We start from the raw sequence: 17,946 nt of genomic DNA, 5'->3' as shown, positions 1-17,946 counted from the left end.
CACCAGGCAATATGTTAAAAAAATATCTTTCAGGCAATATCCTAAAAAAAACGTTTCAAATGTGATTTCTATAAAATGTATTGTAATTAAAGTCAATTTTAAATTTAACGAAAAATTCAGAAAAACTTTTGAGAAAATTGGATTTTTTTTTAAATTACTTACTTAGCGGGACAGCACAATGCCTAGATTCACACAGTTCCAGAGTTCTTGGGTGAAGGAAGTAAATCTCTCCTTGTGTTTGCTTGGGCTTTTACAATACAACTCTGATTTTGATCTTAAAACTTGTAGCGTTTGTTTTGTCCGAGGTACCAAGGTAAAATCGTTGACTATACCAATGTTAGAGTTATCAACATTCAGTGTTTTTTGCTGGGGCTTGACTTTCAGCTTTTTTGGTTATATATTTCTCCTTAACCCTTCGTTGCATGGCATTGCATATATGCAATGTTGGATTTACACGTATATGGCAGCTCTGTCTTTCAATATTTACCGTTAGTTTTTTTTTCGTTGCTCTCTTTTATGTCAAAACATTCTGTTCTTATAGCAATTTTGCATAGTTTATTAAGCATATACTGAAATATGTCGTTAAAACAAATAGTATTTTAAGAAAACGAAAAAGTTGTGTGGATTTATTTTATTATTTTAAAATTGTGTGAACTATAACCAAAATGTAAGTATTATTTGTGTAGTTTACTACTATTTGTTTGTAATTAAGAAGCAAAATCCAAATGAAACGCTTTTGCTTGAATGCTGTAATGCATAATTGCATATGTGCAAGTGTATGCGTTTTCGCTTGTAGGAATTTATATTGCGTATGTGTTCTTATATTGCATATGGGCAATTCCATGCGTCTAATTATATTTTTTATTTTGAGGTCTCTTGATGATAACGAAATTGCAAAAATAATTGAAAGTTGGGTTGACAGTGAAGATGAGTTTTTTGATGGTTGACGATGAAAACAATGTTGCAATCAATTTGAGTTGACTGGAGTATGTGGAGGAGGAAGCAGATTTAGGAGAAGTGTCTACGGCTGCAGTGAAACCACAAACTAATGAGAGAAGTATTCTTGGTGATTTGCGATCTCTGAAACAAAGATATGAACGTACTATTTGGAAACAAAAAGAGTTCACAATGGATTTAAATACCGAATTTAAGGGCAGCGAAGAGCTTCCAGAACACTTTTTGAATTTGGAAGGACCCTGCAGTTACTTCACATATTTTTTTCGGATGAACTTATGAATTCTTGTCGTTTACCAGCCAAATTTGTATACTTGCCAAAAAAAACCCAGATTCTCGAGATAATTTGGATAAACAAGAATTGCAAAAATTTTTGGGTATATGTATTATTATGTCTGTGGTTCAAATTCCAAACAATCGTCGATATTGGGCAAATTTGAGAAAATAAAATCAATGCTTCATTTCAATAACAATAATGACATAAAACCGAAAGATGATCCAAGTCACGATCGCCTTTTTAAAATACGACCTATTGTAAAACATTTGGTTGAGCGATTTATATCGGTTCCATTTGAAGGCTGCCTTTTTGTTGATGAACAACTATGCTCTACGAAATGCAAATCCTACTTGAAGCAATATCTGCCAATGAAGCCAAACAAATGGGGATTCAAATTATATGTTCTTGCAGGAATATCGGGTTACAACTATAACTTTGAAATAAATATGCAGGTCAGGAAAACAGCCCCCTCCAAAAGCTACCAGTGTGCCTACATTGTTGTTCGACTTTTGCGACCCCTTCCATCAGGAAAAAACTATAGAGTTTTTTTTTGATAATTATTATACATCGCTTCCGTAAATGATCACACCAGCAAATTGTTGTATTTTCTCGTTGGGAACAGTCCGAAGGAACAGAATTCCTAACCTAAAATTCTCAGACGATAAAATTATGATGAAAAAAACCCGTGGAGAATACTGCCAATATGTTGCAACGTTTGATAATTTGATATATCTGTTGTTTCATGGAAAGACAACAAAATTTGCTAACTTAATGTCAAACTTTTGCGGCAAAAATCCAGAGCAGTGTTGAAAGGTTCGACAAAAAGTTGGGAAGAAAAGTAACTGTCAATTGCCCAAACATTGTATCAGAATATAACAAGTTTATGGGTGGTGTCGACTTTCTGGATTCCTTCATAAGGCGCAATAAAATAAAAATACGCACAGAAATGAATAGGGGTCCGCCAAAAGTCATTGTGCCAAATTTCATCGAAATCGGATGAAAAATAACCAATTTATTGCCTCAAGACTTTAAGTCTGGAGATCGGTCCATTTAGCGGCTATATATAACTAAAATCCGATTTTATGTGATCAGAAGATAAGGTTTATGTACAAAGAATACGAAATCATCAAAAATTGTCTGGAAAATATTTGCATACCCAAGATTTCTGCAAAATTATAAATACCCAAGCGTTGGGTATTTTCCCGGTAGAAACCCATCTCTAAACAATTGCTTTTTTTACCTTTGAGATGGCAAAATATACTCGGCGTATTGATTTCTTCTTCCCCGAAATCGAAAACATTTTGAAAAATTACGATCGTAAGCCATTGTCCAACTTGTTCTTGCGGAACGGAATTAATCTTTGAACAACACCCAAGCGTTGGGTATTTACCCGGTAGAAATCCATCTCTAAACATGGACAGACAGATGGACATAGCTTAATCGAATCAGAATACTTATCAATCGGTCTATCTCTCTCCTTCTGGGTGTTACAAACAAATTCACTAAGTTATAATACCCTGTAACACCAATCCCAGGGCAGCCGGTTGTACGTATCTGATTGACCCGATGGTTTCCTTTATCGGCAAAGGCGGCCGCGTCAGCGCATAACACACTTCTACAACAACAACAACCCTGTACCACAGAAGTGGTGTAGGGTATAAAAAAGAAAACAATTTTCGCTTTAAGTCCGGCATTGGGTCTTACGTGAGAAATTTTTAATAAACCGATGTTAATGTTTTTTAATTATTTATTATTTTCGATACATTGTCGATGAAAGTCATCAGGGATTAGATGATTTATTTTCGTGATTCAGTTGTTCCCTGAGGACAATCTTCGGCGATGTATCGAAATATTAAAAAAAAAATATAATAAAAAATATAAACATTGGTTTTTTAATAATTTTTCACATATGACCTCAAGCCATACCAGCTCGGTGCACTTGCACTATGAGGGGGCCCTTTGCCTCAAAAAATTAGGGAAAATTCAAAATCTAAAAAAAATCGTGGGAACGCCCTATAAAACCCCGTTTACACTGCTCTTTAAATACAGATTAAATGGCTCGATCATCTGTTTTCCTTTTATAAAATCAGCTGACGAGAGCCTTAAAGTACGGATTTAAGTACAGTGTAAACGGGGTTTAAAGTACTTTGTGCCGGAACTTGTATGGGGTCTTCAGTCATGCCAAACTGTTTTACAGAGCGATGTTGTTCAGCGAAGGATACTTACCATCGATTGAATCGACTTGAATTACACATCATTAAGTTCCTTAAAGATATGCTCGAGGAAGTTTTGCATTAGTACCAACATCTTCTAATTAATAAACTTGAAAACAGTAGCATGTTCTTCGATAGGTTTAGTAAGGGTGTATTTTGATCTAAATTGACATACATTTCAAAATAATACTTTTTTTATTAAGGATATCAAGTTACGGTGGATATAAATTTTCGAATAACGAAAATATTTTTTTAAGTTATTATTGCTTAAGAGAAGCCAATTTAGGATCATTTATGGAATGTTTTTTATCACAGCTAAATGATATCGTAACAGCAAATCTGAAAAAAATATATGTGGTAATATTTAAATAAAGGCAAAGGCAGCAATTTGACATACCTAGTACCCTCGGATACTTGTTCCACATGATGCCGATTCTCTGAGCCCGAAGTAAATGCACTAACTCTACCCTTTTTGGGTTCCACTGTAGAGGTGGTGCGATTTTCTTCCCTACCATCGACGAATACAAATCTACCACCCTTAAAGTCGTTATTGTAAGTTGTTAGGTATAGCAAGGAAGTGTAATGGAAAGATGGATAGGTTTCCTTTAATAAAAAAAAAATAAAACAAACAATGACAAGCAATTTCTTGGCCTACAAATGAGTCTTCGTCTTACTTTGTCCACATGCTCGTGCCAATATTCATCATGTATGGTTTTAGCGGTAACATTTGTTATGCGCGAAAAGAAGGTGGGATATGTCAAATACAAGTGTTCTGGCGCTATACCAAATTGCTCAGCAATGGCTAACTTTATTTTGCCCTTAACCAACTGAAAATAACAAAAAAATCCATTTAGTATACCTTTAAAATTAGGTTAAATTTAAGTCTTACATTATAGGTTGTCAAATGTTCTGGCTTTATGATATCCATTGCCTTGGACATTTGAAAGACATTCAGAAATTTATCACCATATGATAGTGCTCCCGAATGTATATCCAATATTGAGGCTCCCCCCGACGACCCCGCCAAATCGATTATATTTTCAGCCATATGCAATAGCATTTCAACTTCTTTGGGCTCAATTAATTTATCGGCAACAAAACGTCCACATTTGTTGGGTACACATTGAGGAAATTGTTGCATTTCATTTTCATATTCTTCGGAGCATTTGAATCTTTGCATACGCAATGGTAGTGTCTCTTTGACCAAAGCAAATTTAGTTTCCTTTGGCTGGTTTTTACTATAGAAGAATACGACAGTCATAACCGATAAGACGACTACGGTACGGGTCCAGAAACGATGGGTGAAAGAACTAGTCGCCTGTTGTAGTTCATCATGGACGGCTGCGCTGGAATTAAAAAGAATTTTTTATATATATATAAAAAAAGTATTAATTTATTTAGCATTACTTTCAAGAGAATAACTCTAAGAGCTTAAGTCTTGTGCAAGACAAGGTCTTTGAAAAATGTTAAAAAAAGTAAAAAATGATGCACCAAAGTTTATAAAGGAATAACGATTAAGTAGTAGTGACAGACTGCAATCATATCCACTTGGAAAACTTTGCAACGATGGCATTGGACCCAGCACAGCTTTTTAGCTCTATTTATATTTAATGTCCGGAGGAACATAATGTCTTCCACGACAAGTTTCGTTTTCCCAAAACCATATGCTAGTAATCCTGCCCGAGTTGTTGTTGTAGCCACATCTGTATGTAGAGGTAGCGATCCTCGTTGAGTTTCATAGGTGAGCAAGCTGGGGTACTTCCAATGTGTTGTATCCGTATATTCATCTCGACTTTTTTATTCAATTAAATCTTTGGTCATTTGGTATTTATCCTACTGAGACAGTGGCAGCTCCATTTGATCCTGGGTTGGGGCATTGAAATCAAATATATTCCCCCTATTAGTTTTAAGATCTAGATTCCAGGTCTTAAGCCAAACCCATTGGCCTTTATCTATATAGCTATTATTTCTTTTTTAATCTGTTTTTTACAAAAACCTACTATCCTTCTTCTATTTACACCATTTACCTACACAGAAATAAAGGACACGTCAATCTAAATGTTTACTTACATTTTATTTACACCTTTGTTTTTCTCTTTATCCTTGTGGTTACTGTTGGCTGAGGGTTTCTTCACCGTCTGATCATGTCCCTGGCGTTGTCTTAACTTATTATCAGTCATGTTTTCATAGCTTTTTAAGTTTTTTTCAAATAACAAAATAACAACAAATAGGTATCCTACTGAAAATCCCAAAACAGAGTTGGTTAAAATTATATAACGAATTTACACCACGCGACACATTAAGCTTCTATGCTTGCTTGCAACACAAGTCGGAGCGACATCAAAATGCCCTATTGATGATTAAAGAGCGAATCATTGATTTTTGAAAGTACAGGGCGGAAAGGGCTGAATAGGCCTTGTAAACGAAACGTTCTTTTGGCCCTTCTCTTGCGAAGGCATTTGATACGGTCATCCACACCACCCTTTAATAACATCATCGAGTCTGATCTCCCCACTCCACGAAGAGGTGGATTGTGAACTAATGTGAGGTCATGGCGAAACAATTAAAGGGGGTCTCTTTTGTACAACAACAACACATCATATGGTGCAATCCGCCATCTGTCCATCAAGCTGATTGTCGTTTTGCCAATAAACACAAACAAATTTGTGTGCATGTGTGTATACGTGTGCGTGCATGAGCGGAGAATATGCGAGAAAGAAGATAACAACATAGAGAATGCAAACAAAAATTTGACATTTTAATACCGTCAAACCCGGCCGGCTGTTAACAGCTGTTCGCTTGCGACCATCTCTTTAAATCCGCCTTTATTTGAGGTCGCCAGGCATACTTTAAAATGCACGTAGCAATGATCTACTTTTTAATCATCAATAGGGTATTTTGATGTTGTTAACAGAACTACCCTGTTGATGATCGGCGAATGGAAATTCTCCTACGAGGCTCGGTAGGAGTAATGCCTCAAGCGTCTTTGGCACTTCCCCAAACTCGGGTCCTTTCCAGGCTTCAGTAGCGGAATCACTCTGCCCATTTTCCAGACATCGGGAACTATAAGAGTGTTCTAAGACAGGTTGAGGACAGTAGTAAGGTACTCAACTCCAGGTGAATCCAGATTCTTCAACATCAATGTAGAGATTCCGTCGAGGCCCAATGCCTTAGATGATTTGGTGCCACGGATGACATTCGTAACTTCGCCCACGGTAAATTGTGATGGCTGCTCATCGACTCGGAAACCACGAATACGGCAAATTGTTATCCTCCTTGCCCTGTCACTCTCGGTATGCACAATAAATTGATGGTTGGACAACCTGGCGCATCTCTTTGGATCAGTCACGGTTATTTCGCCATTTGGCTCCGGCATTCTCAGTGCTTTTGAGGAGGCAAGGGTAAAGGTTCTGGCCTACGTTGTCGCAAGTGGTAGGTTGATCTACTATTACTGAGCTGTTTTAGAGTGCACACAGGAAGAAAGAAAGTTGTCACCAGAAAGAAAAAATTTTGTATTTTCAGGACATTGTTTTCGTGGGGTGAACTACCGCTATTGCGGAAGGCCTAGTACCTGGTCGTGAGGCGCTCAATGTTATGCGACAACAAAGATATTCCTAAGACTGAGGGAGTCGGAAACCTGGCGTTCTTCCAACTTTGGGAACGCCTTCGTGTGGGGAAAGCCTTCCTTGGCAGTTTCCCTTTGGGTAGCAAGGCCATGTATCATGGGGTCTGGTCTGGAATTATCCCGCTCATAACTGTATCTCCTCTATATACAGATGGGTCCAGAGGTTCGAGGAGGAAGTCAGGGCAGTAGTCTTCTGCGAATGCCTGGGGAGAGTTATAAAGGTGGCAGGTGGATGGAATTTAAAGCGAGCATCTTCGAACTATAGGAAAGCTTCCAAGGCTTTGCGAATCGCCAGTTGACGAGCTAGCCAGAAATGTATGCATATTGAGTGCTGATCATGCTACTGAACTAATGAACCCTTCCCTGTTTTAGCTCTTTGGTAGTATGATGATATGGGTTGTATGGTGGCCAAGATTTTCATGAAACAGAGCACCACTTATCCTGGGGAATCACAATGGGCCAAAATATGACCCCGCCCGCTGCCGAAACCTTTACGTCTGGTATCTTCCTCGTCCAACCTAACCTTTCCAGGAGCTAAAGAAGCATGACCTTAGACTAATCAAATAAGTCTTAACTGACCATGCCACGCAAGTTCTTTAACGTAGCGCTGAAAACAGTGGAGACGGAGTTGCTACTGTCTTGCATCGTACTAAGGTGGATCTCTTTCTGTAGGGCGAAATAAAGGAAACTGCTGTTGTGATGCACGAACTAGCCATGCTTCGGTCCCGGCTGTGTACGGAACAAGGTGGACTTTTGAAACGGCGTCCGCCAGACCACAACACCAACTTTTGCCAATGGCTCTGTTCCACATTCATAGGATAAGAGTTGGCATTCTTGTCATGTTGAATTAGAAGTTAAATTTCCTATCCAGCAAAACATCCAGGTATTCTACCGAAGTTTATACAAAGAGCCCTTAACTTTCAATATTATTTATTTTATAACATTTGTACAAATCATTTACAACCATGCCTTGCATTCGCTACCATATAAAAACTTCACCATTTTATATTTAATGCCGTATTCATCTTTTCCACAGCATGATAGCTGGTATGTAATAGAGCCTTTGCCTTATCTGTGTGGGCTCCATCAAAGACTTTGCTGTAAATCACTTTCGTGGTGGAGTTATCCGGCTGGGATTGGGGCAACTCACGATATAACTTTTCCAGCTGCATAGTTAAATCCCTTACGTGCTGTCCTGTTTGTGGTCTTATTTGAGCACCACCATTAATGCAACCTGAAGGGCATGCCATAACTTCAACAAAATGGTATTGAACTTTTCCTCTTTTGAGTTTCTGCACTAAATTTTGTATATTGCGAAAACCATTGGCAATGGCAAATTTTAAGACTGATTTGCCCTCCACTTCCAAAGAAACTTCACGGAAATCGGGATTTCTAGAAAGAATTATAAAATAGATTAAAATAGATAGTTGGTTCATGTAGAAGTCGGAGTAGGTGTCTTTTAAGTTACCTTAAATTTTTATACTCCACACTTGTCATTTCCACATTGAATAACTCTTTAGCTGCTTGCTGGAATACATATTCTGAATAACCACCCGAAGTGCTTAGGCCATGAGCCCAAACATATGAGCTATCTTCTATGAGTGATTTGTCATCCCAAGGCCAATCATATGGTGCACAAGGATATGTCTCCAAATTTGTGTCATTCAACATTTGTTCGATTTCAACTAAAGAGGGAGGCTTTTTTAGATTTTTTTCTTATTGTTTTATAAAGAAATATTACTTGAAGTTATAACACAATCTACATCTCTGGAATTCAAGGCTTTATTAAAGAAATCCTCCCTGGAAGCTTCTAATTTTTTGTCATAACATGGCATAACCGTTACATGATAGATTTTATCTGCCGGTTTATGTAGTTTTTGTCCAAGCCATTGTTTCACCAATACACCCATTATTTGTTGTGGTGATCGAGTTGTGGCTATGTAGGGTAATATAAAATTTCCATGAGTTTTCTCAGCATAACATACCCAACCAGGACATGATGAAGAGAGCATAGGAAATGGTTTATCAGGTGAATTGTCACGGAATCTCTCTATAAATTCATTACGGCATTCCAACAAAGCCAAATCGTCGGCAACTTTGGTGGTCAAAACATAATCGGCACCCATCTGACGTAAATATCCACTGAAGTGTTCAGCAGCCTTTTCAATTGGCAAGCCATAACGTTGCGCTAAACTAATAATGGGCTGTTGGCTTACTGTGAACACTACCAGATTGGCCTCATCTGCTTTGGATTCATCCGATTTAATTTCTTGATTTTCCTTTAAAACTCTCAGTACTTCCTCCTGACTCTGTTGGGTTATTAGAACACCCTCGGCAGATGTTATGCAACCAGAGCAAGCCAAACAATCTTGCAAGGTAATTTCAACTTTTTGTAATTTCTGTTTTCCAGCCTAGAGGTTAAATATTATAAAAAAATAGAAATTGAAAATTGTATGATTATTTCAAAGTACGTTTACCTCAGTTTCTTCATAATAGCCATCTTCCTGTATGGATATTTTGGCTCCAGTTTTTGTTTTAGTCTTTTCAATGGTTACAGGTTTTATGCATTCCTATAAAGAGAAATATTTAGAAAAGTTGATATTTAAACAACAATATATAGGATTGGACCACTAACATTTTGTCATTCGACCGTTCGCCAATTAATCAAATTTATGTTTTTTCCCATTCGTGGTATAAAGTACATTTTCCCCCAAATTTTTCGAAATCGAAAATGTTTTTCAAAATTTGAGTTTCAATGTAAATTTTATTCCAATAATAAATTTCCAATGACTTAAATAAATATCGTGAAATATTTTTGTTTGCCGAAGTGTTCTTGTTGGGTATACTTCCCCTATACTCAATAGCATAACAGTAGACCGACAATGACCATCGATATGTTGGACATGTCGCAATAGTTCAAGATTTACCTGTGACGGTGTTATAAAATCATCCAAATCTGTTAACTGCAATGCTCCACTAAAGCGCGACATTATAATTTATTGAAATTCCAAAATAAATTGCTTTTTTTTTGGACTTTAATCGAAATGGCAGAGTACGACTCTATATGCCAGGTTGTACTTCCGAAGTTGGTGTCCCCACCAACTGTAAATTAAAACACGTGTATTAAAAATACAGAATTAAAACCAATGTACAGTTATAACTGTACTGTGTATAACGATGACTAAGCATCGAATCCCGAAGCGTCCGCTTCAGACGAATTCTAAATGCAAAGTGAATAAATTGCTTACTAAGCTCAAAAAATAGAAAAACACTTCTTTCGATGGTAAACACCAACTACTAGTGGCAAATCATATGTTCAATGCATTGCCAACAGATATAAGAAACATGTTGACGAACAGAGTTACCCTAAATAATATTGTAGCTATTAACCAAAACTTGCCAGCTCTGCAGTTTCAAAATCAAAACAAAAAATTAAAATTTTGAATTAAAACAGTCAAAATAAACATAATAGACATATTCATGAACGATCAATTGTACGATATATACGATGCAATATCTACCTTAATTACAAAAAACGACAGGCTGAATATCGGCACAAGGGTTACCTGGCACGTTTTAAGAGACATTGGCTTCATTATCTTGAATTCAGTACTACTTACGTTCTCCGTTATTGAATATAAAGTGTTAACAAAATAAGGCAAATAGATTTAGACGTTTAGGAGATATGTGTCACCGAAGTCACTAAAGTCGCCAAATCACAAACAAATTGGAATTTCAATATTTTTAGGTCCCAGCAGCACCGCCTTGGGCGCGAACCAAGGCGGATTTAAAAAGGTGGTCTCACGCGAACAGCTGTTAACAGCCGGCCAGGTTTGACGCATAAACACACGCACGTAAACACACACGCAAAATATTTTTTTGGTAGAGCACACAATAACTTGTTGGGCGAGCAGTAGCCCACCTGTAAATTAAAATATCTAGAAGATACTGGTCGGGTACAGTGGTTGTAGCTGCAATTGTAGTCGCGGACAATCAGCGATATTAACTGAAGAGTCTTGAGGGAGGACGGGCGGCACCGGCTCTTGCTTAAATATTAAGTGCCTATGATGCTCGATATGACAAGACGAGTTATTGGCACCTTTAAAGAACCAATGATGTTCCCTCGGTCATCGGTCCAATGGATCGGAACGAGTTTGCTCACCTACTGAGCTTGACGAGGATCGCTACCTATACATACAGAAATGTGGCTACAACAGCAATTACATATATAAGACGCGGTCTGAATACGAAACTCCCCTCGTAGCTCTCGACTTGTCCAATGTATTTGACATTCTATGACATCCTTGTGTCTGATCTCCCGATCTCGAGGAAAAGGTAGATTGTGAACTTGAAGTTTTTCAGATGGGTTATAAACAATCGTATAAAATTTCGTGCAAATATTAAATAAGAGTTATTTATGCCAATTTTCGTGACATTCGGTTGACAAGTGACAACTTTACTACAACTTATTCAAAATCGGACTAATGGGAGAAATATCTATAAAATACAGCAATAATGTCGAGTGTCATAAGAAAATCCTTCCTGCCAAATTTCGAGAGAATTGTTTAACAAATAACTACAATACATTATTGCAATATTGCTCAAAATCGGTCGAACATATATATGGGGCTATATCTGAATCTAAGCTGATTTCAACCAAACTTCATATATATTAAGACATTCTTCAAAGAAAAGAGTTTCTTCTGGACAATGGATGCGGTGGGCAGACTGAGGAGAGTTTCAGAATACTTGGAATTTCACGATTCGCTTTTCCAAAAAGGGGATTAGGAAGCGAAAACTGCAAATTTGCCCATGAACATTCCAATAAAGAACTAGGGCAAACTTCTCACAAATTAGTGAGTGCTGTCCGATTTAATTTTAAGCTCAATGATAAGGGACCTCTTTTTTATAGCCGAGTCCGAACTGCCTTCCGCAGAGCTATACCTTTTTGGGGAGAAGCTTTTACATGGCAAAGTATCTCACAAATGTCGCAAGCATTAGGAGGGGATAACCATCGCTGAAAAATTTACTGATGTTCCTGCCGGGATTCGAACTTCGAATTCGAGGCATTCAGCGTCATAGGCGGACATGCTAACCTCTACGCTACGGTGGCCTCCAAGGGAGCGAATATTTCGTCTATCTTGGTTATATTTCTTTCATTGCATCTATTAAAGATTATTTTATTCTTTAACGTCTACACTAAATTTGAATTTACTGTTTAATTGTTTAAGCCATTTCGTCATGGCGAAACAATTAAGGTGGTCTCATTTATACAACAACCACAAATCATATGGTGCAATCCGCTATCTTGTCATCAAGCTGATTGACGTTTTGCCACCACTCACAAAGAATTTTGTGTGCGTGGGTGCATACGTGTCCCTACATGAGCAGAGAATATGAGAGAAAGAGATATCAACTAAGAAAATGCAAACAAAAATCTGACATACCGTCATACCCGGTCGTCTGTTAACAGCTGTTCGAGTGAGACCTTCTTTTTAAATCCGCCTTGTTATTTCATTAAGATATATTTGTGTAACATTTTTCCCCAATTTTAACCTCATAACATTTAATCGGTTAAACTTGCTACGGCAACCCCGTATGCGACATATGTTCTTCGCGTTACCAATGTCACTTATATCTCATATGATATCAAATCATAGTGAATGACTTGGTAAAAAATAAACAAACTTTCCCGCGAGTTGGGAATAACAACCGATCAAGTGCAAAATACAAAAATAAATAAATAATGGAAGAAAATGACATTGAAATGAGAGATGCTATAATATCCTCCCCTGCGGGATATAAAATCGACACATTGACACTCTCAGATCCCGAAGAAGATGATAATTTAGAGGATGAGGAGCGCGATGAGTCCTTGTTGTGGTCCATAGAGGATACTATGTTTTTTGCTCAAGGCCTAAGGAACCATAGTGCGGGCAAAAGCAAATCTGTATTTGTCACATGGAATGAAAACTATCTGCTTAATTTTGTCTTCAAGACTTCAAGCAAAAATAAGAAAACTACCTTAACAAAAGTACACCTCACAATGCCACAAGCACCCACTCCGGAAGCAGAGGCAGAAGAAGTTGTAGATATGCTAATATTGGAAATGAATACGCTGCTGTTGATGAAAAGTGGAAGAGTTTATTACTTTAGCTCGGTTAAGGCTATGCACATGGTATCCTGGCTAAATAATGTGAGATGCTTCTGCAATTGTCCCCAGACTCAGTTTGCAGTTATACGTCTGGCGGAGCATGAAACAACAAAACAGTTACTCTTGGAGGTTTATCAAGATGTGCCGCATTTAGGTGAAACCCTCAATGCTGGAGAAGTTGTTCACCACAGCTATGACATTAGTTTTGACCAACAAAATCTTTTCAATTGCAATTGGGATAGTGAACGTTACATTTTGTTCTCACTGATTGCTGATGAGGAAAATATTGGATTTTTAAAGCAACTCGTTTCTATAGGAAATGTTATGCGGTCCAAGGAGGAAAAGACTATGTTGGAAATGAATCAAGAAGTGCATATATTCACCATATCGGGTAATATGTTTGTACTCATTGGCGGTAAGTGGTAGAAATTTTGGATAAAAATCTGTATAAAATAGGAATGTTAGCTTAATTTTGGAAATTTGTTTTCTTTTTTCAGCTATGTCTTCTCATGACAGCAATCCCTCCAAAGCCCAAGTCCAAGACTACACCATACAATTGTTAAATACTTATGCCACTACCATCGAGTGTATACAAATTGATACTGTAAAGAATATTCTCATAGTGGTGCTGCAATCAGGTCACATGGATATATGGTATAAAAGTACACGCATGGTTGGCTCCATTTGCCATTTGAGTCATGAGATATCCTATTTCACTCACTATGATTATAATTCTGGGGATAACACTTTTTACTTTGTTAAACCCGAGGAGGTTAGCCAATTGAGGGTTATAGTCAACAGCAATCCCAATGAGGGTGAAAACGAATGTACCGTAAAGGAAGTGAATAAGGCCATTGCTGGTATGGTAGCATGCACGTGGGTGGAAAATCTTCATCAATTGATTTGTCTAAGTATCAATAACATATTCTATAGAATACATTTTGAGCCTATATCTGAGGGAGACAGTGAAACCGCCATAAATGAGGAGGGTAACAATGTAGAGTATGAAAATTTCAACACCCTGTATGCCTTGACCAGCAAACGTATGAAGGAACTTATGAGGAAAGCCCAAATTGTAGAGCAATTAATGGAGGAACCAAAAAATTTGCATCAGAGAGTGGAAATGGAATGGCAGAAGCAACAGTTACTATCCATGGGTTTCAAGAAAATTTGGAAAGATGTATTAAAATGTCACATGGAATATCTTATGGAGCCCATAGTCCAATACGAAACTGAAGATCTTGTTTTAAGAGCTACCTTTGATCGCGATTGCCTACAGGATGATCTCAATGGGAATAGTATGTATACCGCCTTATATATGACACTGATCTGTAAGGATAATCTCTTTTTGTCCATAATACAAACGGCTGCTTGGAAATTACAGATATCCATTGAAGGCCAAAGTCTGCTACTGACCCTTCCCTCTGCCTCGGATATTGTTAACAAAAGGCTTTGTTTTCTAATAAAACATTCGACCAGGAAAAGAGATCTTCTGCCGGAATTCTGTGTAAGCCTAATAACATTTGTGCAACACAATGCGGTGTATTTGTGCCTTAGCCAAGGCATTGATGTTGTAAAGAATGAGAAAACCTATGCTCGTTTATTTTCCCTGGCACCGCAGATTTTGCTGCAAGGTCAAACTCTAGGAGATATTGATGGGGTTATAAGGGAATTTATGTGTACTGCCAAGAAAAAGTTTGATTCTGATACTGGTATACCTATGATAAACGAGGTCCTGCACAAAATAAGCCATCAACAAGCAAAGACTATTTTAGGGATTTTCCACAAATCCTATGAAAATGAATTGAACCTTGAGTTTAAATTATTTTATCTGCGTGAGCATGCCTTGCATCTAAATTATGATGAACCCCAACAGTTGTTAACTTTAACCAGCCAAAAACCTGAAGCTTTACTCTATTTCAAATTATGTCTAATGCATGAATTCAAATCATCTTTTGGAAATATAAGTTCAGTGGAAAACAAAGAGCTTCTTCAGAAAATAATGGTGAGTAAAAAACCATATATTGGGTTGCCCAAAAAGTAATTGCGGATTTTTCATATAGTCGGCGTTGACAAATTTTTTCACAGCTTGTGACTCTGTAATTGCATTCTTTCTTCTTCCGCAATTACTTTTTGGGCAACCCAATATTTTTTAATTAATTTTATATTTTTTTTTTTAATTTTATGTTTTTTTTTCATTTTCAGCAATATCAAGCCAATGTGGAAAATTTATATGGATCTGGTCCCCTTACATCTGCTGATATGGATGTTGAGGGTAACAATTCGGCTGCAGTTTCTTTACATTTGGAGAATTTGCTTAAAATATATTCTATGCTGCGCAGTGAATTCAATGAATTCTTTAGATAGTAACCGGAAACCGTCTTTTAAAATCAACTACTGCCAAAATTAAAGACGTAACACGTAAGAGATTTAATGAATCCTGTAGAAAAGGGTGGCTATAGAGGATATAGATTTTCAATCTACAGCCTATTGATTGTTAATAATTTTCCTAACATACATATATCATGTATAAAGTCTATTAGTTAGTTCTACCATTTATTTATAAAATTATTTAGTTTTTTATTTATAAAATTAAGTATTTGTTTATGAAATTTTTGTGAAACGAGTTTGTATATAAATATGCCGACATATGGTGTTGTGTCAAACAAAAGCAAAAAGTTTTTGATTAAAGCACGTAGTCCCAAGAACATGCCATTAGGGAAGCCTCCTTAGGGAGGTGAATACTGAACTGACTGTGATGGTCGATGGAGAAATGATTCCGACCATCAAGTGTCCCAAAATACTTGGCGTCACATTTGACAGCTCTTTCACATTCTCCCCACATGCCACAGCAATCTGCGATAAAGTCAAAAGTAGAGACAAGGTCCTCTAGTCACTTGCTGGCAACACGTGGGGTGCAGACAAAGAAACCTTGTTGACCACGTACAAAGCAATTGGCCGGTCTGTGGTAAGTTATGCAGCGCCAGTGTGGTCGCGTCAAGTTTGTGACACGCAGTGGAATAATATTCAGATCTGTCAGAATACCGCCCTCCGAACTGCGACGGACTGTCTCCTCAGTTCTTATGTGGACCACCTCCATCAGGAGACAAAGATCCTACCAGTCCGAAGACATAACTACATGCTGTCTAAGCAATACCTTTTGGGCTGTTGTCGCAGAAACCATCCAAATCATCATCTTATAGATAGATATCCACCGATCTAGAGCGTGAGGCTCAGCATCAAGGAGGTTTAAACAACATTCATGCAGACACGCTTGAAATTTTGCACAAATACTTAATATTAATGTAGGTCTTTGGGGATTGCAAATGGACCATATCGGTTCAAATTTGGATATAGTGTCCATATAAATCGATCTCCCGATTTTACTTCTTCAGCCCTGGAAGCCGCAATTCCCATCCGATTTGAATGAAATTTTGCACAGGGTCGCGATTGGTTATTTAAAGGCGCCAATAACTCGCCTTGTCATATCGAGCATCGTAGGCAAGAGCCGGTGCCACCCCACCTCTCCGCTCGATACAGCTGATATTCCGTTCGCGACTGGGGTTACAGCTACTCCGTATGGAGCATTCCTCTATCTGCAACCATTGGACGCGTCCAGTAACTTGCAGCTAAGCTTCTCGTGACAGCAATGAACAACACACAGGTCGGAACTCAATGTTCCGTTCCAACTTGTGTGGTGCTCACAGCTATCCCCGCCGGGATATGCTCATGCAACAGAAATTAAGTTATTTGCAAATAATAACTATTAATCTAAGTACATATGTACTTTGTTAGCCAAACATGATTAAAATTCGACCAAAATTATAAATCGATGTTTGTCGCCATCTTGTATTTTACACACCTATTTTCCAGTGGCGACATAAGGAGGAATAGAGGTCCATACCCAGCAATAAGGTGTGAGCTTCGTTGTTGTTGTTGCAGCAGTGTTTTGTACACTGAGGCGGCAGCCCTTGGCGATGGAGAACTCCATCAGGTCAATCCGGTAGGTACAGCCGGCTGCCATGGGATTGCTTCGTGTCTATCGTGTGCACTTATTTTTAATGAGGCTTGCTGCTGTTCTTTGTCGGCGACCAGGCGCGAGCCCCAAAAACAGAATTCGTTTTAGGTTTAAAAAAATTGGATTTTTTGCGATTTTCTCTGCAAACTGCGCTTTAACTGTTATTTCGTCTTAAAGACGCTTGAGAGTTGTCTGTTGCCATATTGCCTTCTTTAATTCTGCAGGGGGATGTGCTTTTAGCAAGGCCATAGGTTCGTAGTTTAATATTTTGGGAGAATTTCCTCCATTATGACTGCTGCACGTCTCGATTCATTCCCACCTCTTTCTATTTTTTTCACAAACATATTGAGCTCAAATTCCCCTTCAAAAAACGTCTGCCAGCGCCATCTACAACTATTCTCTATAACGGCATAATCAAAAAGAAATTTGTTTCTTCTTTTCATACTTCTCTATCGCCGACCAAAACAAAACACCAAAAAAAAATGTATCGCATAGATGCGACATGGGAATAATTTTAATAAGGAAGAGATGAGCAAATATGTGAAAGCTAAATAAGAATAGAACAACAATAACAATAGCAAGCCCATAAAGAAAACGAAATCAAAACAAAAAATTTCTGTATTTGCTCTGCAGCAATAGCAACAAAAAACACACAGAGATACAAACTGAGATGAACAATTTTCAAATTTAGAAAGAGAGCATGAG

General features: G+C 37.7%; 3 protein-coding genes across 4 annotated transcripts; 1 reads left to right on the top strand and 2 right to left on the bottom strand.

Moving 5' to 3' along the window:
• Positions 1 to 3,571: 3,571 nt before the first annotated feature.
• LOC106084385 (2-oxoglutarate and iron-dependent oxygenase domain-containing protein 3) lies at positions 3,572 to 5,692 on the bottom strand. The gene is made up of 5 exons (XM_013248022.2): positions 5,515 to 5,692; positions 4,334 to 4,790; positions 4,119 to 4,271; positions 3,842 to 4,047; positions 3,572 to 3,783 (listed from the first exon to the last, which is right to left on the bottom strand). Exons 1-5 carry the CDS (start codon positions 5,622 to 5,624, stop codon positions 3,705 to 3,707), a joined length of 1,005 nt encoding a protein of 334 aa, XP_013103476.1. The 5' UTR covers positions 5,625 to 5,692; the 3' UTR covers positions 3,572 to 3,704.
• Positions 5,693 to 7,982: 2,290 nt separating this feature from the next.
• LOC106084381 (probable cytosolic Fe-S cluster assembly factor GJ13047) lies at positions 7,983 to 10,404 on the bottom strand. Of its 2 annotated transcripts, XM_059365993.1 has the most exons (6): positions 10,316 to 10,404; positions 9,997 to 10,092; positions 9,547 to 9,639; positions 8,811 to 9,480; positions 8,538 to 8,754; positions 7,983 to 8,461 (listed from the first exon to the last, which is right to left on the bottom strand). In XM_059365993.1, exons 2-6 carry the CDS (start codon positions 10,057 to 10,059, stop codon positions 8,065 to 8,067), a joined length of 1,440 nt encoding a protein of 479 aa, XP_059221976.1. In that variant the 5' UTR covers positions 10,060 to 10,092; positions 10,316 to 10,404; the 3' UTR covers positions 7,983 to 8,064. The 2 variants fall into 2 exon arrangements, with proteins under 2 accessions (XP_059221976.1, XP_013103471.2); XM_013248017.2 differs by lacking the exon at positions 10,316 to 10,404 and having other exon boundaries at positions 9,997 to 10,307.
• Positions 10,405 to 12,767: 2,363 nt separating this feature from the next.
• Positions 12,768 to 15,753, top strand: LOC106084384 (uncharacterized). The gene is made up of 3 exons (XM_013248021.2): positions 12,768 to 13,638; positions 13,721 to 15,228; positions 15,429 to 15,753. The coding sequence occupies exons 1-3, from the start codon at positions 12,816 to 12,818 to the stop codon at positions 15,588 to 15,590; spliced, it is 2,493 nt and encodes an 830-aa protein (XP_013103475.2). The 5' UTR covers positions 12,768 to 12,815; the 3' UTR covers positions 15,591 to 15,753.
• Positions 15,754 to 17,946: the final 2,193 nt, after the last annotated feature.

The sequence above is a fragment of the Stomoxys calcitrans genome, chromosome 3, assembly GCF_963082655.1.
Source record: "Stomoxys calcitrans chromosome 3, idStoCalc2.1, whole genome shotgun sequence".
In the NCBI taxonomy this organism is placed as follows: Eukaryota; Metazoa; Arthropoda; class Insecta; order Diptera; family Muscidae; genus Stomoxys; species Stomoxys calcitrans.
This window is presented reverse-complemented; position numbering and strand designations above follow the sequence as displayed.

Bases quoted from the DNA above. Each gene is read 5' to 3' on its own strand.
- LOC106084384 (XM_013248021.2), top strand. From the start codon at position 12,816: ATGGAAGAAAATGACATTGAAATGAGAGATGCTATAATATCCTCCCCT. The intron at 13,639-13,720 runs GTAAGTGGTAGA...TTCTTTTTTCAG, and splicing joins TATGTTTGTACTCATTGGCG to CTATGTCTTCTCATGACAGC. The intron at 15,229-15,428 runs GTGAGTAAAAAA...TTTCATTTTCAG, and splicing joins AGCTTCTTCAGAAAATAATG to CAATATCAAGCCAATGTGGA.
- LOC106084381 (XM_059365993.1), bottom strand. From the start codon at position 10,059: ATGTCGCGCTTTAGTGGAGCATTGCAGTTAACAGATTTGGATGATTTT. The intron at 9,640-9,996 runs GTAAATCTTGAA...TTCTCTTTATAG, and splicing joins ATTTTATAACACCGTCACAG to GAATGCATAAAACCTGTAAC. The intron at 8,755-8,810 runs GTAATATTTCTT...CTCCCTCTTTAG, and splicing joins AGATTGTGTTATAACTTCAA to TTGAAATCGAACAAATGTTG.
- LOC106084385 (XM_013248022.2), bottom strand. From the start codon at position 5,624: ATGACTGATAATAAGTTAAGACAACGCCAGGGACATGATCAGACGGTG. The intron at 4,791-5,514 runs GTAAGTAAACAT...TTTTAATTCCAG, and splicing joins AACAAAGGTGTAAATAAAAT to CGCAGCCGTCCATGATGAAC. The intron at 4,048-4,118 runs GTAAGACGAAGA...TTTTTATTAAAG, and splicing joins GGCACGAGCATGTGGACAAA to GAAACCTATCCATCTTTCCA.